This window comes from Nicotiana sylvestris, chromosome 11, assembly GCF_000393655.2.
Source record: "Nicotiana sylvestris chromosome 11, ASM39365v2, whole genome shotgun sequence".
NCBI lineage: Eukaryota > Viridiplantae > Streptophyta > Magnoliopsida > Solanales > Solanaceae > Nicotiana > Nicotiana sylvestris.
In genome coordinates this window covers 47,095,324-47,113,824 of record NC_091067.1, presented here as the reverse complement: position 1 = coordinate 47,113,824, position 18,501 = coordinate 47,095,324, and the positions used below count along the sequence as shown (strand labels likewise).

The following is an 18,501-nucleotide window of genomic DNA, read 5'->3' as shown; positions in this document are numbered from 1 at the left end:
AAGAGACTATTTTCTGGGACACCAACCGAAGATCCTCAGCAGCACTTGAAGAACTTCCTGTCGATTTGCAAAACTCAAAGGCAACCCAACGTAACTCTGGAAGCAATCAAGCTGTTATTATTTCCATTCTCGGTGACAGGAGCTGCTCAGGTCTGGCTAAACTCACTCCCCATAAACTCTATAGAAACTTGGGATGAGTTAGTCAAGCAATTTCACATCAAGTTCCCCCCGCCCAACAAAACAGCTCAACAAATTGATGAGATCGTGAGCTTTAAACAGAAACCAATGGAGACACTACATGAGACATGGAGCTGGTTTAAAGGAATGTTGGTTATATGTCCACACTATGGTATTCCAGATCAGATGTTGGGACAACGATTTTACATGGGACTGTCAGATAGCATGAAGAACATTGTAGATGCCTCAGCTGGTGGGGCATTTTTGAGTAAAATTTGGAGAGAAGGTCAGAGTCTGCTTGATAAAATGGCTCAGAATTCGTGGTGGACGACGAAGAATGCACCTATCACTCCAGTGGTGCACTCAGTGCCTTTTGACCCATCAAATTCCATGGCTGAAAATGTGGCGACCCTCTTGACACAGATGAGCATACTCACCAAAAAGGTGGAGGAATCAGGGCAGAAACAGCAAGTGCATATTGTAGATACTACCAATGGGGGCTTGTGCACATCTTGCATTAGTCATCCAATTGGTAATCCTTGGAATGCAGAACATGATCATCATCATCAACACCCTGAAGACATGAACTATGTGTCAAACCATGGAGGCCAGAGACAGGGCAATCAGAACTGGGGTCAGCAAACTCAGCAGCCATACAGACCACCTCAGCCACAGTACAACGCTAGAAGCATGGGAGGTATGAGACCTCCCAACAGTATGACACCTTATCCAAGGCCACAGGGGTACAACAATCAGCAGCAAGGGTATCCCCCACCTCAGCAACAGCATGGTGGAAGGAAAGAAGATGGGTTTACTAGACTTGAAGCAATGATGCAGCAGGTTATTGGGTCCAATGCAAAAATAAATGAAAGAGTAGATGCACATGACGCAGCAATCAAAAATATTTGAAGTGCAATTGGGCCAAATTTCAATGTCTTTGAACAATCGTCCTCAGGGGACATTACCTGCAGACACCCAGATTAATCCAAAAGATCAGGGCCCAAAGCAGTTGATGGCGGTGAGTCTCCGTAATGGTAGGGATCTAGATGTAGAACAAGAGAGAGCTCGAGAAAATATACAGGCTGAGACATTTATTCCAGTGCCCATTGAGCTGGATGAGTCTACGATACTGACAGAGGTGACAGTCCAGCCTGCTCAGGAAGAAAAGAACATTCAGCAGGAGACCGAGAAAGTAGCTGAGCCAGTAGTTAAAATAGTAGCTGATAAAGAGAAGTCCCAAGTGATTGGGAAGAATAGACCTCCTGCACCCTTTCCACAGAGGCTGGCCAAGCATCAAAAGGAGGAGCATTATAAAAAGTTCTTTGAAATGCTCAAATAAATCCAGGTAAATATTCCACTGATTGAAGCTTTAAAGGAGATGCCTGGGTACGCAAAAATGATGAAGGACTTGATGTCCCGGAAATTTGATTTTCAAGACTTGGCTACGGTTACACTTACTCAGACCTGTAGTGCAGTGGTGACGAGACCTATTGCTGAAAAGCTGTCTGATCCAGGTAGCTTTACAATTCCATGCACTATTGGGAATTTCGCCTTTGCTAAGGCACTCTGTGATTTTGGGGCCAGCATTAATCTTATGCCCCTGACTATCTATAAAAGGTTGGGTATTGGGAGAGCTAGACCCATCTCCATATTGTTGCAGCTGGCCGACAGGACTGTGAAGCATCCATTCGGGATCCTTGATGATGTGCTTATTCAGGTGGGGAAATTTGTGTTCCCTGCAGATTTTATGATCTTGGATTGCAAAGTGGATGAAGAGATTCCTATAATCTTAGGAAGACCATTCTTGGCCATAGGGAGAGATCTGATTGACTGTGAGACTGGGGAGCTCAAAATGAGACTCAATGATGAGGAAATAACATTCAATGTGCAGAAGTCTATGAGGCGACCAAGCGAGTTCGCCAATTGCTCTCTTATTGATGCCGTGGATGTAATTGTAGAGTCTGATGATGAGGTGTTGACAATTAAGGACCCCCTTGCTGCATGTTTGATGAACTTAGATGAAGTGAATGGTGAGGATTTGGCGGAATGGGTGTTGGCATTGGAAGGTAGAGGGTTTTGGGAGAGAAATCTAGAGTTTGAGCCTTTGCACTTAGAAAAGAGAGAAACTCCTCCAGCTAAGCCATCCATTGAAGAACCACCAAAGCTAGAGTTAAAGCCATTGCCAGCCCACCTCAGGTATGAATTTCTGGGACCTGACTCCACATTACCTGTTTTTATCTCATCTAGTTTGTTAGATGTGCATGTTCAAAAACTTTTACAGGTACTAAAGGAGTGCAAAACTGTCATGGGGTGGACCATGGCAGATATTAGGGGGATCAGCCCCGCCTACTGCATGCACAAGATTCTGCTGGAAGAGGGGCACAAACCTTCCAGGGAACATCAGAGAAGGCTGAACCCCAACATGAAGGAAGTGGTGAAGAAGGAGGTGATAAATTGGTTGGCTGCGGGAATTATTTTCCCAATCTCTGACAGCAGCTGGGTGGGCCCAGTGCAATGTGTTCCTAAAAATGGTGGCATGACGGTTGTGACAAATGACAGAAATGAATTGATCTCAACAAGAATCGTCACAGGCTGGAGAATTTGTATCGACTATCGAAAGTTGAATCTACCCACCCGGAATGACCACTTCCCATTTCCCTTCATTGATCAGATGTTGGACAGATTGGCAGGGAGGTCACACTTCTATTTTCTGGATGGGTACTCAGGGTACAATCAGATCTCCATTGCACCGGAGGACAGAGAGAAGACCTCCTTCACATGCCCGTATGGCATTTACGCCTTTAGACGGATTCCCTTTGGCCTATGCAACGCACCTGCCACATTCCAACGGTGCATGATGGCCATATTCACTGACATGGTTGAGGACATAATGGAGGTGTTCATGGATGACTTCTCAGTGGTGGGGAATTCATTTGATGAGTGCCTGATAAATCTGACGTGTGTGCTGAAACGGTGCATCGAGACTAACTTGGTTCTGAACTGGGAGAAGTGCCATTTCATGGTACAATAAGGCATAGTCTTGGGGCACCGGGTGTCAAGCAAGGGAATAGAGGTAGATCGCGTGAAAGTTGATGTAATAGCAAAGCGCCTCAACCAACTTCAGTCAAAGCCGTCAGAAGCTTCCTTGGACATGCCGGTTTTTATCGGAGGTTCATAAAAGACTTCTCCAAAATCGCCAACCCTTTCTATAAGTTGTTAGAAAAAGATCACCTGTTTTCGTTTTCTGATGATTGCAGGGTAGCATTTGAGGAGTTGAAAAAGAGATTGGTCACAACACCCATCATTGTTGCCCCCAACTGGGAGCAACCGTTCGAACTAATGTGTGATGCCAGTGACTATGCAGTGGGAGCAGTGCTGGGCCAGCGGAAAGACAAACTGATGCACCCAATCTACTATGCTAGTAGAATGCTGAGTGGAGCCCAGTTGAACTACATTGTGACTGAAAAGGAGATGTTGAATGTAGTGTTCGCGTTTGACAAGTTCCGATCCTACCTGTGTTACAACCCATATCCATACGCGTTAGTTCATGCCATATATTAGTTAACATAAATCCAAGAAGGAATTACCTTTGAGATGATAAGAAGTTAATCCTATTGGTCTTAAGTGATACAAGGGTTTATAAGGGTGATTAACAAGTATTAGAAGTTAAACGAATCAAGGATGTTGTAACTCGTATTTTCAGGTAAACCTAGAGGTTCTTAATACACTCAAGGTCATGTATTAAGGTGTTTGAATCATATAATATCTGTATCATACGTATTGAATTCAAACGAGTTATGGAACAAAAGTCGACAAACGTTGTCGCAACTTAGGTTCATAATTTTACTTAAACATTAGATTAAATGTTACTAAGCTTTTCTCCTAATTTACAAGGAATTACGGGGTGATCTACCCACAAAATTAAAGATATACGAGTCTAGTTTCCAACGCATTAAACCTTTTGTCAATACAATCTTGGAGTATAGAGATATTCATATTTTCGCAAGCCTGCACAGATTGGTAGATGACAAGTAGGTGCATCATCTACTTGCCAAAATGATAGGACAAAATTAAAAGACCTAAGTCAGCCAAGAGAGGACTTTTAAGGGGTTATGAACTCAGTTATTTCATCATATTTCAGACCCTCAAAACCAAAGTTAACCCCTGCAACTCCTCCCCAAAAATCCCACACAAACCCTAATCGATTTTTCCTCTCTTTCAAGTTCTATTTGAAGGTAAAACCTAGAGTTTAAAGAACCAAGGGAAGGGCTGAGTTATCCAACAAGTAAGGTAAGTTAATGCCATCTTTCATACATTTTTCTTTGTTGTGAATTCATGGTAATTTGTTCTATACATGTAAGAACTCACGGGACGGTGATCGGAAGCCGTGAGTTCGAGTTATTCACTTGTAGCGGACTGTTTTGTGGACTGTTTTGTGTTGCTATTACGCTGCGAGTTTTACTACTATTTTGTGGAGATTTGGAGGTAGAAGGGTGTGTAGTAACACCATATATATGTAGGGTTGTGGGATGATAGTGATTCGTAACATTTCCGTGTCGTTTGACATGACTACGATGGTCGTCGTATGTATGATGTAATTAGGTTGTGCGTGGACTGTTTTGGGAGGCTCAATATGTTTATTATTGATGTTTTTAGGCTGTTTGGTGATTTTTTGGAATGGTGTGAAGTCGTATATATAGGGTAGGTGCTGTCCGTTTCAACGTAAAATAGGTTGTGGTCGATACATAAGAGTTATGACGCTTAAATGATAACGATAGTATCGTTTCTCTTATTGTAGACTAAGGAGTTGTGACAATTGCATAGCTTGTGATTGGGGCAGTATATACAAGATATGTGAGGCTATCCCTTTTCTTCTTTGCACAACTCCGATTGTACATAATGTAATGAACGAGTTTCCAAAGATACTCTACTCTTAGAAGCTAGCAGTACTTACATTGCTTTCCCTCTTATGGAACGATTGATGTTAATGTTGCTTCTCTTATTCTTATGTTATCAATGTTGTTGGTACTTCCTGATTCTTATAAGGTTCGTAATGAAGAGTTGGTCCTAATAACGTGTACAGAGGATACCGACCTTACGTCACTCCGAAAGGTTTAGAATGTGATTCCATGAGTCGAGCATGCATTATATATATGTATCTATTTTACTCTACCGAGCCGCGCTATAGTCGGCCGGGTACGGCACATATTGTGCAACCACTGATCAGTTGGGTTTTACCGAGCTCCACGTGGCCGGGTACGATTCTACCGAGCCTTATGATGACTGGGTACGTTTTTACCAAGCCTATTATGGCTGGGTACGATATGATGATGATGATTCCCACAGAGGCGTATGTTTTAAAAGTTTATGTATACATACATATGTATCATGCATTTCATGCCAGTAGCCCTTAGAGGTACTAAGAAGTTCCAGGTTGTATATTCTCTATCCCTGGTTACATTACTGTTCGTATTTATGGTTCCCTGCCTTACATACTCAGTACTTTGTTGGTACTGACGTCCTTTTGTTTGTGGACGCTGCATGTCGTGCTGCAGGCCCTAATATACAGGCAGGTGCAGCTCCCCCACCACAGTAGGTTGTCCAGTTCTGCAGTGATTGGCGAGATCCCTTCTCTGGACTTGCCGTGGTCTTGGTATGCATTTTTGTTATAGACATTATGGGTATGTCGGGGTCCTGTTCCGGATATGTTGTAGCACTTATGTTCATTTAGAGGCTCATAGACAAGTGTCGACTCATGTATAGTTTGGTATGCTTTGTCGGCTGGGTTTTGTTGTATAGTCTTTCATGGTAGCGTGGGTGCTCGTACCTTATATGTAGTTTCTTTATTGTCTGGTCATCCCCTGCTATGTATGTTCATGCCATCATATTTTATTGCTGGTTGTCCATGATCCAGGTCTACCATTTATATTGATCTCGTCAACCCTAAAAGATAATAAAAAAAAGGTTAGATAAAATGTACGTTGGTGCTCGGCAAGTATGGTCGGGTGCTAGTCATGGCCCTCCAGTTTGGGTCGTGACAAACTTGGTATCAGAGCAAGTCTGTCCTAGGGATTGTCTATGAGCCATGTCTAGTAGAGTCTTGATTATGGATGTGTAGCGCGCCACATTTATAATCAGGAGGCTACATGACATCTAGGGTTGTTACCTTCTTCCTGAATCTAGATCGTGCGTAGAGTTGAGTCGTAAGTGTTTGTCTCTAATATTCACCTTGTTTTCTTTCAGCGATGCCTTCGACTAGGAAGCAAACAGTTAGTAGACGGCTTGATACAGCTACGGGAGAGGGTACTAGTCACGTGCCCCAAGCCAGAGCAGGCCAAAGTGAGGCTCAGAGTGAGATGTCGTCTCATACCTCATCTACCCAGTCTCCTCTAGAGGAAATTAGGAGGCACCCAGCACCTCCAGTTCCTCTGTCTGGCACTACAGACCAGGATATGCGAAGTGCTTTGCAGTTATTGACTAGCTTGGTAGCTGCTCAGGCTCAGAGGCAGAATACAGGTGCTGCTGAGAAACCAGTTAGTACAAGAGTTCGTGATTTTATTAATTTAGACCCTCCAGTGTTTACCGGATCAGACCCCAAGGAGGACCCACAGACTTTTATTGACCAGGTTCATCGTACACTTCGGGTTATGCATGTTAGTGATACAGAGGCAGTAGAGTTGGCTTCTTATCGGCTACGGGATTTAGCGGTTCTCTGGTATGATAGTTGGGAGAGATCCAGGGGTCCGAACCCTCCTCCAGCTGTGTGGAAGGAATTTTCTGAGGCCTTTCTTCGTCACTACTTGCCAGTTGAGATACGACGAGCTAGAGCTGATAAGTTCTTGAACCTTAGACAAGGTAATATGAGTGTGCGAGAGTACAGTATGCAGTTTGATTCTTTGGCAAGGTATGCTCCCCATATGGTGGCCGAGATGAGTGATAGGGTGCATATGTTCGTGAATGGGTTGGGACCACATCTGATAAATGAGTGTACGACAGCCTCCTTGGTGGAGGGCATGGATATTTCCCGTATTCAAGCTTATGCCCAGACCCTAGAGGATCGTAAGCGCCAGCAGAGGGCAGTTAGGGAGCAGGATAGGGGCCAGCATAAGAGGGCGAGATTTGCAGGGTATTCTGATGACTTCAGAGGCCGCATCAGGCCACAGTTTTCGAGGAGTTCGGCGCCACCTGTAGCTAGTGCTCCTCCACAGTTTCAGAGGCCTCGATATGATCGATCCTATTCTGGTCCAGGTCAGAGTTCGCGGGCATCTGGCTCGCAACATCACAGGGATACTAGTCAGATGAGACCCCCAACACCACATTGTGATCAGTGCGGCAAGGCCCACTTTGGACTGTGTCGTCGAGGTTCTGATGCATGCTATTCGTGCGGGCAGCCTGGCCATATGATGCGGGATTGTCCTAATAGAGGAGGTGATGGTATGGCTCAGCCGACTGGATCTGTGTCTGGTTCTTCCTCATCAGTTCGACCTCCAGCACGGGGTTTTCAGCAGTCGACAGGTCGTGGTAGGGGTAGAGGTGCAGTGCCGAGTTCGAGTGGTGCTCAAAATCGAACCTATGCTCTAGTAGGTCGACAGGATCTCGAGTCGTCTCCAGATGTTGTTACAGGTATTATATCTGTGTTTTCTTATGATGTATATGCGCTGATTGATCCGGGATCTACATTATCATATGTTACACCCTTTGTGGCTAATAAGTTTGGCATTGAACCTGAATTGATAAGTAAACCCCTTGCGGTATCTACTCCGATAGGAGATTCTGTGATTGCTAGAAGGGTATATAGAGGTTGCACTGTGATGATTTGTAGTCGTCAAACCTCGGCAAATTTATTTGAGTTAGAAATGGTTGATTTTGATGTGATAATGGGAATGGACTGGTTGGCCTCATGCTATGCAAATGTTGACTGTCGTACGAAGATGGTTAGGTTCCAATTTCCGGGTGAACCCATCATTGAATGGAAAGGGAACATTGCTACACCGAAAGGTAGGTTTATTTCCTATCTTAAGGCAAGGAAAATGATCTCAAAAGGTTACATTTATCATCTCGTTCGCGTTAGGGATGCGGAGGCAAAACCGCCTACTTTACAATCAATCCCTGTGGTCAACGAATTCCCAGATGTTTTCCCAGATGAACTCCCAGGCCTTCCTTCTGAAAGGGAGATTGAGTTTAGCATTGATGTGTTGCCTGACACTCAGCCAATATCTATCCCTCCATACAGAATGGCCCCGGCAGAGTTGCAAGAGTTGAAGGTGCAGTTGAAGGACTTGCTAGATAAGGGCTTTATTAGGCCTAGCACTTCACCTTGGGGTGCACCAGTCCTATTCGTGCGGAAGAAAGACGGGTCGTTACGGATGTGTATCGACTATCGACAGTTGAATAAGTCTACTATAAAGAACAAGTATCCACTTCCAAGAATTGATGACCTGTTTGACCAACTCCAGGGTGCCAAGTATTTCTCCAAGATTGATTTACGTTCAGGGTATCATCAGGTGAGGGTTAAGGAGAAGGATATTCCAAAGACGGCCTTCCGGACAAGATATGGGCACTTTGAGTTCTTAGTGATGTCGTTCGGGCTAACAAATGCCCCAAAAGCTTTTATGGATCTCATAAATACTATATTTAGGCCCTATCTTGATGTGTTTTTGATTGTATTCATTGATGACATTCTAGTGTATTCTCGTTCGGAGGCGGAACATGCGGGCCACTTGCGGATAGTATTACAGACGCTTCAGGATCGTAAGTTATATGCTAAGCTCTCCAAATGTGAATTCTGGCTGAACTCAGTAGCATTCCTTGGCCATGTGATATCTGATGAGGGTATTAGTGTCGACACTCAGAAGATCGATGCAGTAAAGAATTGGCCGAGACCTACAACACCATCAGAAGTCCGCAGCTTCCTAGGGCTAGCAGGATATTATAGGCGGTTTGTGGAAGGGTTTTCCTCTATATCATCACCATTGACTAAGTTAACACAGAAAGCTACCAAGTTCCAGTGGTCTGACACTTGTGAACGTAGTTTTCAGGAGCTGAAGAATCGATTGACATCCGCACCAGTGCTCACTCTTCCTGAAGGAACAGAAGGTTATGTGGTATATTGTGATGCCTCAGGTATAGGTTTGGGGTGCGTATTGATGCAGCGTGGGAAGGTGATTGCTTATGCATCAAGACAATTGAAGAAGCATGAAAAGAATTATCCAACCCATGATTTGGAATTGGCTGCAGTAATATATGCTTTGAAGATATGGCGGCACTACTTATACGGCATCCATGTTGACATCTACACAGATCACAAGAGTTTACAATACATCTTCAAGTAGAAAGAGTTGAATTTGAGTCAGCGTAGGTGGCTTGAATTACTGAAAGACTACGACATCGAGATATTGTATCATCCCGGTAAAGCCAATGTTGTGGCAGACGCTCTCAGCCGTAAATCAATGGGAAGCTTAGTACATATTGAGGCAGGTAGATGGGGGTTGACTAAAGAGCTTCATCAGCTAGCCAATATGAGAATCAGATTGTTAGACTCTGATGACGGAGGTGTTACTGTACAGAATACATCAGAATCATCTTTGGTAGCCGAGGTAAAAGCACGACAATATGAAGATCCTATCTTAGTACGATTAAGAGAGAGCATTCAGCAGTGTAAAAGTATGGCTTTTGAGATCGGAAGAGATGGGGCACTGAGATACCAGGGCCGATTATGTGTGCCTAATGTGGCAGGGTTGCGAGAGAAGATTATGAATGAGATTCATCAATCCCGATATTCCATCCATCCCGGCTCGACAAAGATGTATCATGATGTCAAGGAGCAGTATTGGTGGGATAACATGAAGAAGTCTATTGCAGAATTTGTAGCCCAGTGTCCCAATTGTCAACAAGTAAAGATAGAACATCAGAAACCCGGTGGATTGCTTCAGAATATAGAGATTCCGACCTGGAAATGGGAGGTGATTAATATGGACTTCATTATTGGATTACCTCGCTCTTATCATAAGTTTGACTCCATCTGGGTGATAATTGATCGACTTACAAAATGTGCCCATTTTCTGCCAGTTAAGACAACTTACACGGCTGAAGATTATGCGAAGTTGTATATCAAGGAGATTGTTAGGCTTCGTGGCGTGCCGGTATCTATTGTATCAGACCGAGGAGCTCAATTTATAGCTAACTTTTGGAGGTCTTTTCAGAAGGGTTTAGGCACACAAGTGAATCTTAGCACTGCATTTCATCCGCAGACTGACGGACAGGCTGAACGTACCATTCAGACACTGGAAGATATGCTACGAGCATGTGTTCTAGATTTTAAGGGAAATTGGGATGACCATCTTCCACTCATAGAATTCGCCTACAATAATAGCTACCATTCCAGTATTAAAATGGCCCCATACGAGGCACTATACGGGAGAAGATGTAGATCACCAGTTGGATGGTTCGAAGTCGGTGAAACAGAATTATATGGGCCAGATTTGATTCACCAAGCTATTGAGAAGGTGAAAGTGATACAGGAGCGATTGAGGACGGCACAAAGCAGGCAAAAATCTTATTCTGATGTCCGACGTCGTGATCTAGAGTTTGAGGTTGGTGATTGGGTTTTCCTGAGGATCTCACCAATGAAGGGTATTATGCGTTTTGGGAAGAAAGGTAAGCTGAGTCCAAGGTATATCGGGCCGTATAAAATTCTTCGACGGATTGGACAGGTTGCTTATGAGTTAGAATTGCCATCCGAATTGGAATTTGTCCACCCGGTATTCCATGTATCTATGTTGAGGAAATGTATTGGAGACCCTTCTCGAGTCGTCCCTATCAAAGATGTACAGGTTACAGAGGACCTATCATATGAAGAAGTGCCAGTGGCTATATTAGATCGACAAGTCCGCAAGCTGAGAGCAAAAGATGTAGCTTCCGTCAAAGTATTGTGGAGGAACAAGAATATGGAAGAAATAACATGGGAAGCAGAAGAGGAAATGAAGTATAAATACCCGTACCTATTCCAAAATGAAGATAACAAGGATGCTAGTGGAACACATGATACATTGGAAGGTGAAATGGCTCTATGAGGTAAGCAATAACTTGAGAATACTCTTCCTTAATACAAAATGGCGATATGTAAATAATGTACATATCCATAATGCTTTGCATACTCTTGTAAGGCTATACGTTGAGTTAACCGCTTGCAAGTTTGTCCTCTATTTATCGGAGAAACTTGACCGGAATCCACGATGATTTAAACTCCCCATGAACCCTTACATTCGAGAACGAATGTTCCTAATGGGGGGAAGGGTGTTACAACCCATATCCACACGCGTTAGTTCATTCAATATATTAGTTAACATAAATCCAAGAAGGAATTACCTTTGAGATGATAAGAAGTTAATCCTATTGGTCTTAAGTGATACAAAGGTGTATAAGGGTGATTAACAAGTATTAGAAGTTAAACGAATCAAGGATGTTGTAACTCGTATTTTCAGGTAAACCTAGAGGTTCTTAATACACTCAAGGTCATGTATTAAGGTGTTTGAATCATATAATATCTGTATCATAAGTATTGAATTCAAAAGAGTTATGAAACAAAAATCGACAAACGTTGTCGCAACTTAGGTTCATAATTTTACTTAAACATTAGGTTAAATGTTTCTAAGCTTTTCTACTAATTTCCAAGGAATTACGGGGTGATCTACCCACAAAATTAAATATCTACGAGTCTAGTTTCCAACGCATTAAACCGTTTGTTAATACGATCTATGAGTATAAAGATATTCATATTTTCGCAAGCCTGCGCAGATTGGTAGATGACAAGTAGGTGCATCACCTACTTGCCAAAATGATAGGACAAAATTAAAAGACCTAAGTCGGCCAAGAGAGGACTTTTAAGGGGTTATGAACTCAGTTATTTCATCCATATTTCAGACCCTCAAAACCAAAGTTAACCCCTGCAACTCCTCCCCAAAAATCCCACACAAACCCTAATCGATTTTCCCTCTCTTTCAAGTTCTATTTGAAGGTAAAACCTAGAGTTTGAAGAACCAAGGGAAGGGCTGAGTTATCCAACAAGTAAGGTAAGTTAATACCATCTTTCATACATTTTTCTATGTTGTGAATTCATGGTAATTCGTTCTATACATGTAAGAACTCACGGGACGGTGATCGGAAGCTGTGAGTTCGAGTTATTCACTTGTAGCGGACTGTTTTGTGGATTGTTTTGTGTTGCTATTGGGCTGCATGTTTTACTACTATTTTGTGGAGTTTTGGAGGTGTAAGGGTGTGTAGGAACACCATATATATGTAGGGTTGTGGGCTGATAGTGATTCGTAACATTTCCGGGTCGTTTGACACGACTACGGTGGTCGTCGTATGTATGATATAATTAGGTTGTGCGTGGACTATTTTGGGAGGATCAATATGTTTATTATTGATGTTTTTTGGGCTGTTTGGTGATTTTTTGGAATGGTGTGAAGTCGTATATATAGGGGAGGTGCTGTCCGTTTCAACGTAAAATAGGTTGTGGTCGATACATAATAGTTATGACGCTTAAATGATAACGATAGTATCGTTTCTCTTATTGTAGACTAAGGAGTTGTGACAATTGCATAGCTTGTGATTGGGGCAGTATATACAAGGTATGTGAGGCTATCCCTTTTCTTCTTTTGCACGACTCCGATTGTACATAATGTAATGAACGAGCTTCCAAAGATACTCTACTCTTAGAAGCTAGCAGTACTTACATTGCTTTCCCTCTTATGGAACGATTGATGTTAATGTTGCTTCTCTTATTCTTATGTTATCAATGTTGTTGGTACTTCCTGATTCTTATAAGGTTCGTAATGAAGAGTTGGTCCTAATAACGTGTACAGAGGATACCGACCTTACGTCACTCCGAAAGGTTTAGAATGTGATTCCATGAGTCGAGCATGCATTATATATATGTATCTATTTTACTCTACCGAGCCGCGCTATAGTCGGCCGGGTACGGCACATATTGTGCAACCACTGATCAGTTGGGTTTTACCGAGCTCCACATGGCCAGGTATGATTCTATCGAGCCTTATGAGGACCGGGTACATTTTTACCAAGCCTATTATGGCTGGGTACGATATGATGATGATGATACCCACAGAGGCGTATGTTTTAAAAGTTTATGTATACATACATATGTATCATGCATTTCATGTCAGTAGCCCTCAGAGGTACTCAGATGTTCCAGGTTGTATATTCTCTATCCCTGCTTACATAACTGTTCATATTTATGGTTCCCTGCCTTACATACTCAGTACTTTATTTGTACTGACGTCCTTTTGTTATGGACGCTGCATGTCGTGCTGCAGGCCCTAATAGACAGGCAGGTGTAGCTCCCCCACCACAGTAGGTTGTCCAGTTCAGCAGTGATTGGCGAGATCCCTTCTCCGGACTTGCCGTGGTCTTGGTATGCATTTTTATTATAGACATTATGGGTATGTCGGGGCCCTATTCCGGCTATGTTGCAGCACTTATGTTCATTTAGAGGCTCATAGACAAGTGTCGACTCATGTATAGTTTGGTATGCCTTGTCGGTTGGGTTTTGTTGTATAGTCTTTTATGGTAGCGTGGTAGCTTGTACCTTATATGTAGTTTATTGATTGTCTGGTCATTCCCTGCTATGTATGTTCATGCCATCATATTTTATTGCTGGTTTTCCATGATCCAGGTCTACCATTTATATTGATCTCGTCACCCCTAAAAGATAATATAAAAGGTTAGATAAAATGTATGCTGGTTCTCGGCAAGTATAGTCGGGTGCTAGTCATGGCCCTCTAGTTTGGGTCGTGACAACCTGATAGGGTCCAAGGTAATTGTATATACTGACCATGCAGCTCTCAGGTATTTAATAAAAAAGAAAGAATCTAAGTCGCGCCTGATTCGTTGGGTGTTTCTATTGCAAGAGTTCGATCTTGAGATTCGTGACCGTAAGGGCACTGAGAATCAAGTCACTGATCATCTATCACGACTTGAGGGAGCTGAAAATGTAGTTGAGGTTGAGGAAATACTGGAAACTTTTCCAGACGAGCAGCTGCTCGCCACCACTCATTAGAAAGCGCCATGGTATACAGACTTTGCTAATTACCTGGCTAGTGGTATAGTTCCTCACGACCTTTCATCGGTCCAAAGGAAAAGATTTTTTCGTGAAAGCCGCCAGTATTACTGGGATGAACCTTATCTGTTTAGAATATGCCTTGATAATATGATCCGGAGATGCATCCCCGAGATAGAGCAATTTTCTGTTTTGCAGGCTTGTCGCGCATCAGCGTATGGTGGACACTTTGGAGGGGTTAGGACAGCGGCAAAGGTGCTAGAGGCTGGATTCTTCTGGCCGACAGTGTTTAAAGATGCGCACCTATGGGTGAAGGGCTGCACTGAATGTCAGCGGACCGGGAACATTTCCCGACGCCACGAGATGCCTATGAACCCAATTAAAGAGGTGGAAGTGTTTGACGTCTGGGGGATTGACTTCTTGGGTCCCTTCGTCAGCTCATATGACAATAAGTGCATTATTGTTGCTGTAGACTATGTGTCCAAATGGGTGGAAGCTGCGGCGTTACCCACTAATGATGCAAAAGTGGTGGTGGGATTTCTAAAGAAGAACATATTCACCCGCTTTAGGACACCACGAGCAATTATCAGTGATGGAGGCACTCATTTCTGCAACAGGGCCTTTGAAAAGTTGCTTGCTAAGTACAATGTGCGCCACAAGGTGGATACTCCTTACCACCCGCAAACTAGTGGACAGGTTGAAGTGTCCAACAGAGAAATCAAGAGTGTGTTAACCAAAACTGTGAACGCCACAAGAACTGATTGGGCGAGGAAGCTAGATGATGCACTCTGGGCTTACAGAACTGCCTTCAAAACTCCAATAGGTATTTCACCATACAAGTTGGTGTTTGGGAAGGCCTGCCACCTGCCAGTGGAACTTGAACATAAAGCGTGGTGGGCATTGAAACAGTTGAACTTAGACATGGAAGTTGCGGGCACGTCAAGAGTCACTGAATTGCATGAGCTCGAGGAGTTCAGATATCTTGCTTTTGAGAGCACAAAATTGTACAAGGAGAGAATGAAGAGGCTGCACGACCAGAACATTGTTGAGAGAAATTTCAAACCCGGGGACATTGTATTGCTATACAACTCAAGACTACGTGTGTTCCCAGGTAAACTTAAGTCACGATGGTCTGGACCATTTAGAGTAGTTGAAGTTTTCCCTTCAGGAGCTATTGAGATTTCCACAGAGAATGACTCTCGTACATTCAGAGTTAATGGTCAAAGATTGAATCCATATGTGGGCATGAGCGAGAAAAAGGAAGTGTCTGAGTTGCACCTGACTGAACCACAGAGGTCGAGCGAGCCTTAAATGCGCTCATCCTGCGTCGTCCACGACGTTAAATCAGGCGCTGCGTGGGAGGCAACCCACGAAATTGTTGTAAGTGTAACACATTATATGAAAAAAAAAATCAAAAAAATCAGACAACTGCCCAGACCGCGATTCCACTGCGACCGTGGTCAAACCGTGGTCAGAGACCCCCTCTGAACTTCGTTCACCGCATTTCCACCGCGACCACGGTAGAACCGCGGTGGGAACCCCTCTCTAAACTTCATCTACTGCGGTTCAACCGCGACCGCGGCAGAACCGCGACAGACCCCGTCGCGCCCAGGTATGCAGAAATTTTTTAATTCACCCCCCCCCTTTATAATTCACCTAACCCTGCACCCACCCCAAAATAATTATTCCCCCTCCCTATTCAGAAACAGAACGCCCCCCCCCCCAAAAAAAATAAAAATAAAACCCAAATCCTCTCTTCTCTTTCTCTCTCAAATCCCCCCCTCACTCCCAAAAAAAAACCGCCATTGTTATCTTCTTCACACCTCCTCTCACCACTACCCACCCCTTCCAACCTTAATCAAGTAAGTGTTCTCTATTTTTTATTCTATTTCTTCTTCTAATTAGTGTAATTTAGTCTAAACTAGTTTAGTTAAACCCTAGGTAGGAATAGTGTAGATTTTCTTTCAATTTTTGCTTCTTCTCTGTTTTGATTGTTGTATTTGCTTCTTATGGATTTGTTTGGTGCTAAAATGGTTGGGTATTTCTTATACTTCGATTGTGGGGGTTGTTTAGATGATTTGGAGCCCTAGAAATAATTTTTGCGGTGTAGTTTGGTGGAGGGCCCTTTTTGGCCGAAAATTTGGGGCTTGTGGTGCTATTTTGAGGCATTTTGTGCCTATCCTAGGTTGTGGTGGTGTTGTATTTGGTGAATGGTGGTGTTATATTTAATGTTAATCTCTTGAGGGAGGAAGTGTGGGTTGTTGCATGCCAGAATTTGTAAGAAAGTTGTGGGGCCATTGTGGAGGTTGTAACCTGGAACACCTCACTAGTTGGGGGTTTGGTATAGTGTATGAATGGAATAAATGTGGGATATTATTTGGTGCCATCGGGTGGTGAAGTCTGAGTAACCATCCGGCTAGCGCATGTAGGATATATTTGATGGTTCTCTTGTATTCTTTGCAGGTCATATGGCTCGTAAGAAGCAAAAGAGATCGGCAAGCATGTCCCAACAGCCTACATATAATGCCTCACGGTTTGAATCAGAATTGGCAGAGGACGACTTTCATGCCAAGGCCTCAAAGAGCTTCATCCCTGAGATTCCGATTGAAAGGGCAGCCCTCCATGCAGAAAAAGAGGAGATGTATGAGGAAATCCGGCGGAGGGAAATGGAGTTCTTATTTGATGAACCTGAAGTGGTGAACAGGATGCTTGTAAGAGAGTTCTACGCGAACTGCCCATCACATACGTTGCGGGAGGTGACTGTGCAGGGCAAATGGGTAGATGCCTCAGTTGAAACTATTCAACAGGTGTTGCGGCTGCCCCGGTTTACTAGTGACGTCGACTATTACCAGGATGCACCAGGAGTCACTTGGGATATTATGACTGATGCACTCTGCGCAAGGGGGCAACCAATCTGGATACGTGACCATATCACACTGAACTCCAATTCATTCACCCATTTGGCTAAGTATTGGCTCACTGTCATTTGCAGCCGGTTCTTGCACTCAGGCAACACGACTGATGTGAACTTCCAAAGAGCCCTCTTGACGTGGTGCTTCGTCACAAAGAAATATTTTGATGCGGCAAGACTTATTGGTGATGAAATGATCATACGGTCCCCGCTGAGGTCAAAGGGATTCTACTTGCCCTCCCTGGTGACTACATTGTGCCTGCTGAAGAATGTCCCAACAATCTTACTGATGGAGCGTTGCCCCTAAAGCAGCTTTCAAAGCTTCGGGAATCAGAGTGGGCAGGAGTGCACGCACCACCATTCAGATCGATGATAAGGATGATGACCCGGTTCCCATGGCACCATCCAGGAGATCCTATGACAGTGCTGGACTCTCTCGGCGCCCCCATGCTGGGGCAGACTTATCCAGATCATAGTCCACCCAGCCTATGTTTCGTACTATGGAGTAAGAGGTCGCGGATCTCCGCACCTCGGTGGAGGGCCTACACACGCGTATGGATGCCATGTCTCAGCGGCAAGCCAGGTCTGAGAGCCGGTTTATGTCCTGGTTCCGTGCTTTGGGGAGAGCTTGCCATGTGGACCCCAGCACCATCTCCGACTCTGATTGAGGCTCAGGGAAGTCTTCTTACCCTTCTGCTCATTATTTTTTATATGACATGGGGACATGCCATAATTTTTAAGTGTGGAATGGGAGACTTGCTCGGGTAATGTATTGTAGTGTATATAGACATGGTGTATGTTGTAGTATTTGATTGGTGTTGTTGTGTATAATTGACTGTACTCACATTAGAAGTAACTGACTTGGCCCAACGACGGACACTTGTCGACGGGTTTCTTGAGGGTCAAAGTAGGATTTAAAAAAAATGTAGAGGACTCTTCCTGAGGACGGACTACTTGGACAGTACTCTTGAGGGAAGTTGTCCATGGAGTTTCTTCATTTTATTTTATTTTTTCTTTTTTAGGTAGTGTAGTAATTTTCCCTTGGTTTTTCTTTTGACCACGGTTCTTTTCCAAGGGTTGTTGTTGAACCGGGTTAGGTAGATTTTTCGTTTGTAGTTTTAGGACCAAAATGGGTGAAGGCTAGAATGCAACCCTTGATATACACACCTGAGAATAACAAAAACGAACATGAGGGTGCGACGTCTAGGCTCGTTTGTAGACTCATAAATCTATGCATTAATTTTGCACATCCTGTCTTGCTTGAACGCTCGTATGAGTGTGTTGATAAACTGATTCAGAATGAGTTACATGCCAAGTGTGTGTGAGCTATTAC

At 43.6% G+C, this 18,501-nt stretch overlaps 1 protein-coding gene across 1 annotated transcript; it reads left to right on the top strand.

The window, feature by feature from the left end:
* Positions 1 to 1,108: 1,108 nt before the first annotated feature.
* Positions 1,109 to 17,475, top strand: LOC138881009 (uncharacterized). Its single transcript, XM_070161198.1, has 5 exons — positions 1,109 to 1,417; positions 1,523 to 3,027; positions 3,435 to 3,657; positions 14,456 to 15,476; positions 16,721 to 17,475. The coding sequence occupies exons 1-5, from the start codon at positions 1,109 to 1,111 to the stop codon at positions 17,473 to 17,475; spliced, it is 3,813 nt and encodes a 1,270-aa protein (XP_070017299.1).
* Positions 17,476 to 18,501: the final 1,026 nt, after the last annotated feature.

Coding starts and splice junctions, on each gene's coding strand:
- LOC138881009 (XM_070161198.1), top strand. CDS start 1,109: ATGTCTTTGAACAATCGTCCTCAGGGGACATTACCTGCAGACACCCAG. Junction 1,418..1,522: donor CTGATAAAGAGAAGTCCCAA/GTGATTGGGAAG, acceptor AAATAAATCCAG/GTAAATATTCCACTGATTGA. Junction 3,028..3,434: donor GCACCTGCCACATTCCAACG/GTGCATGATGGC, acceptor TGATGATTGCAG/GGTAGCATTTGAGGAGTTGA.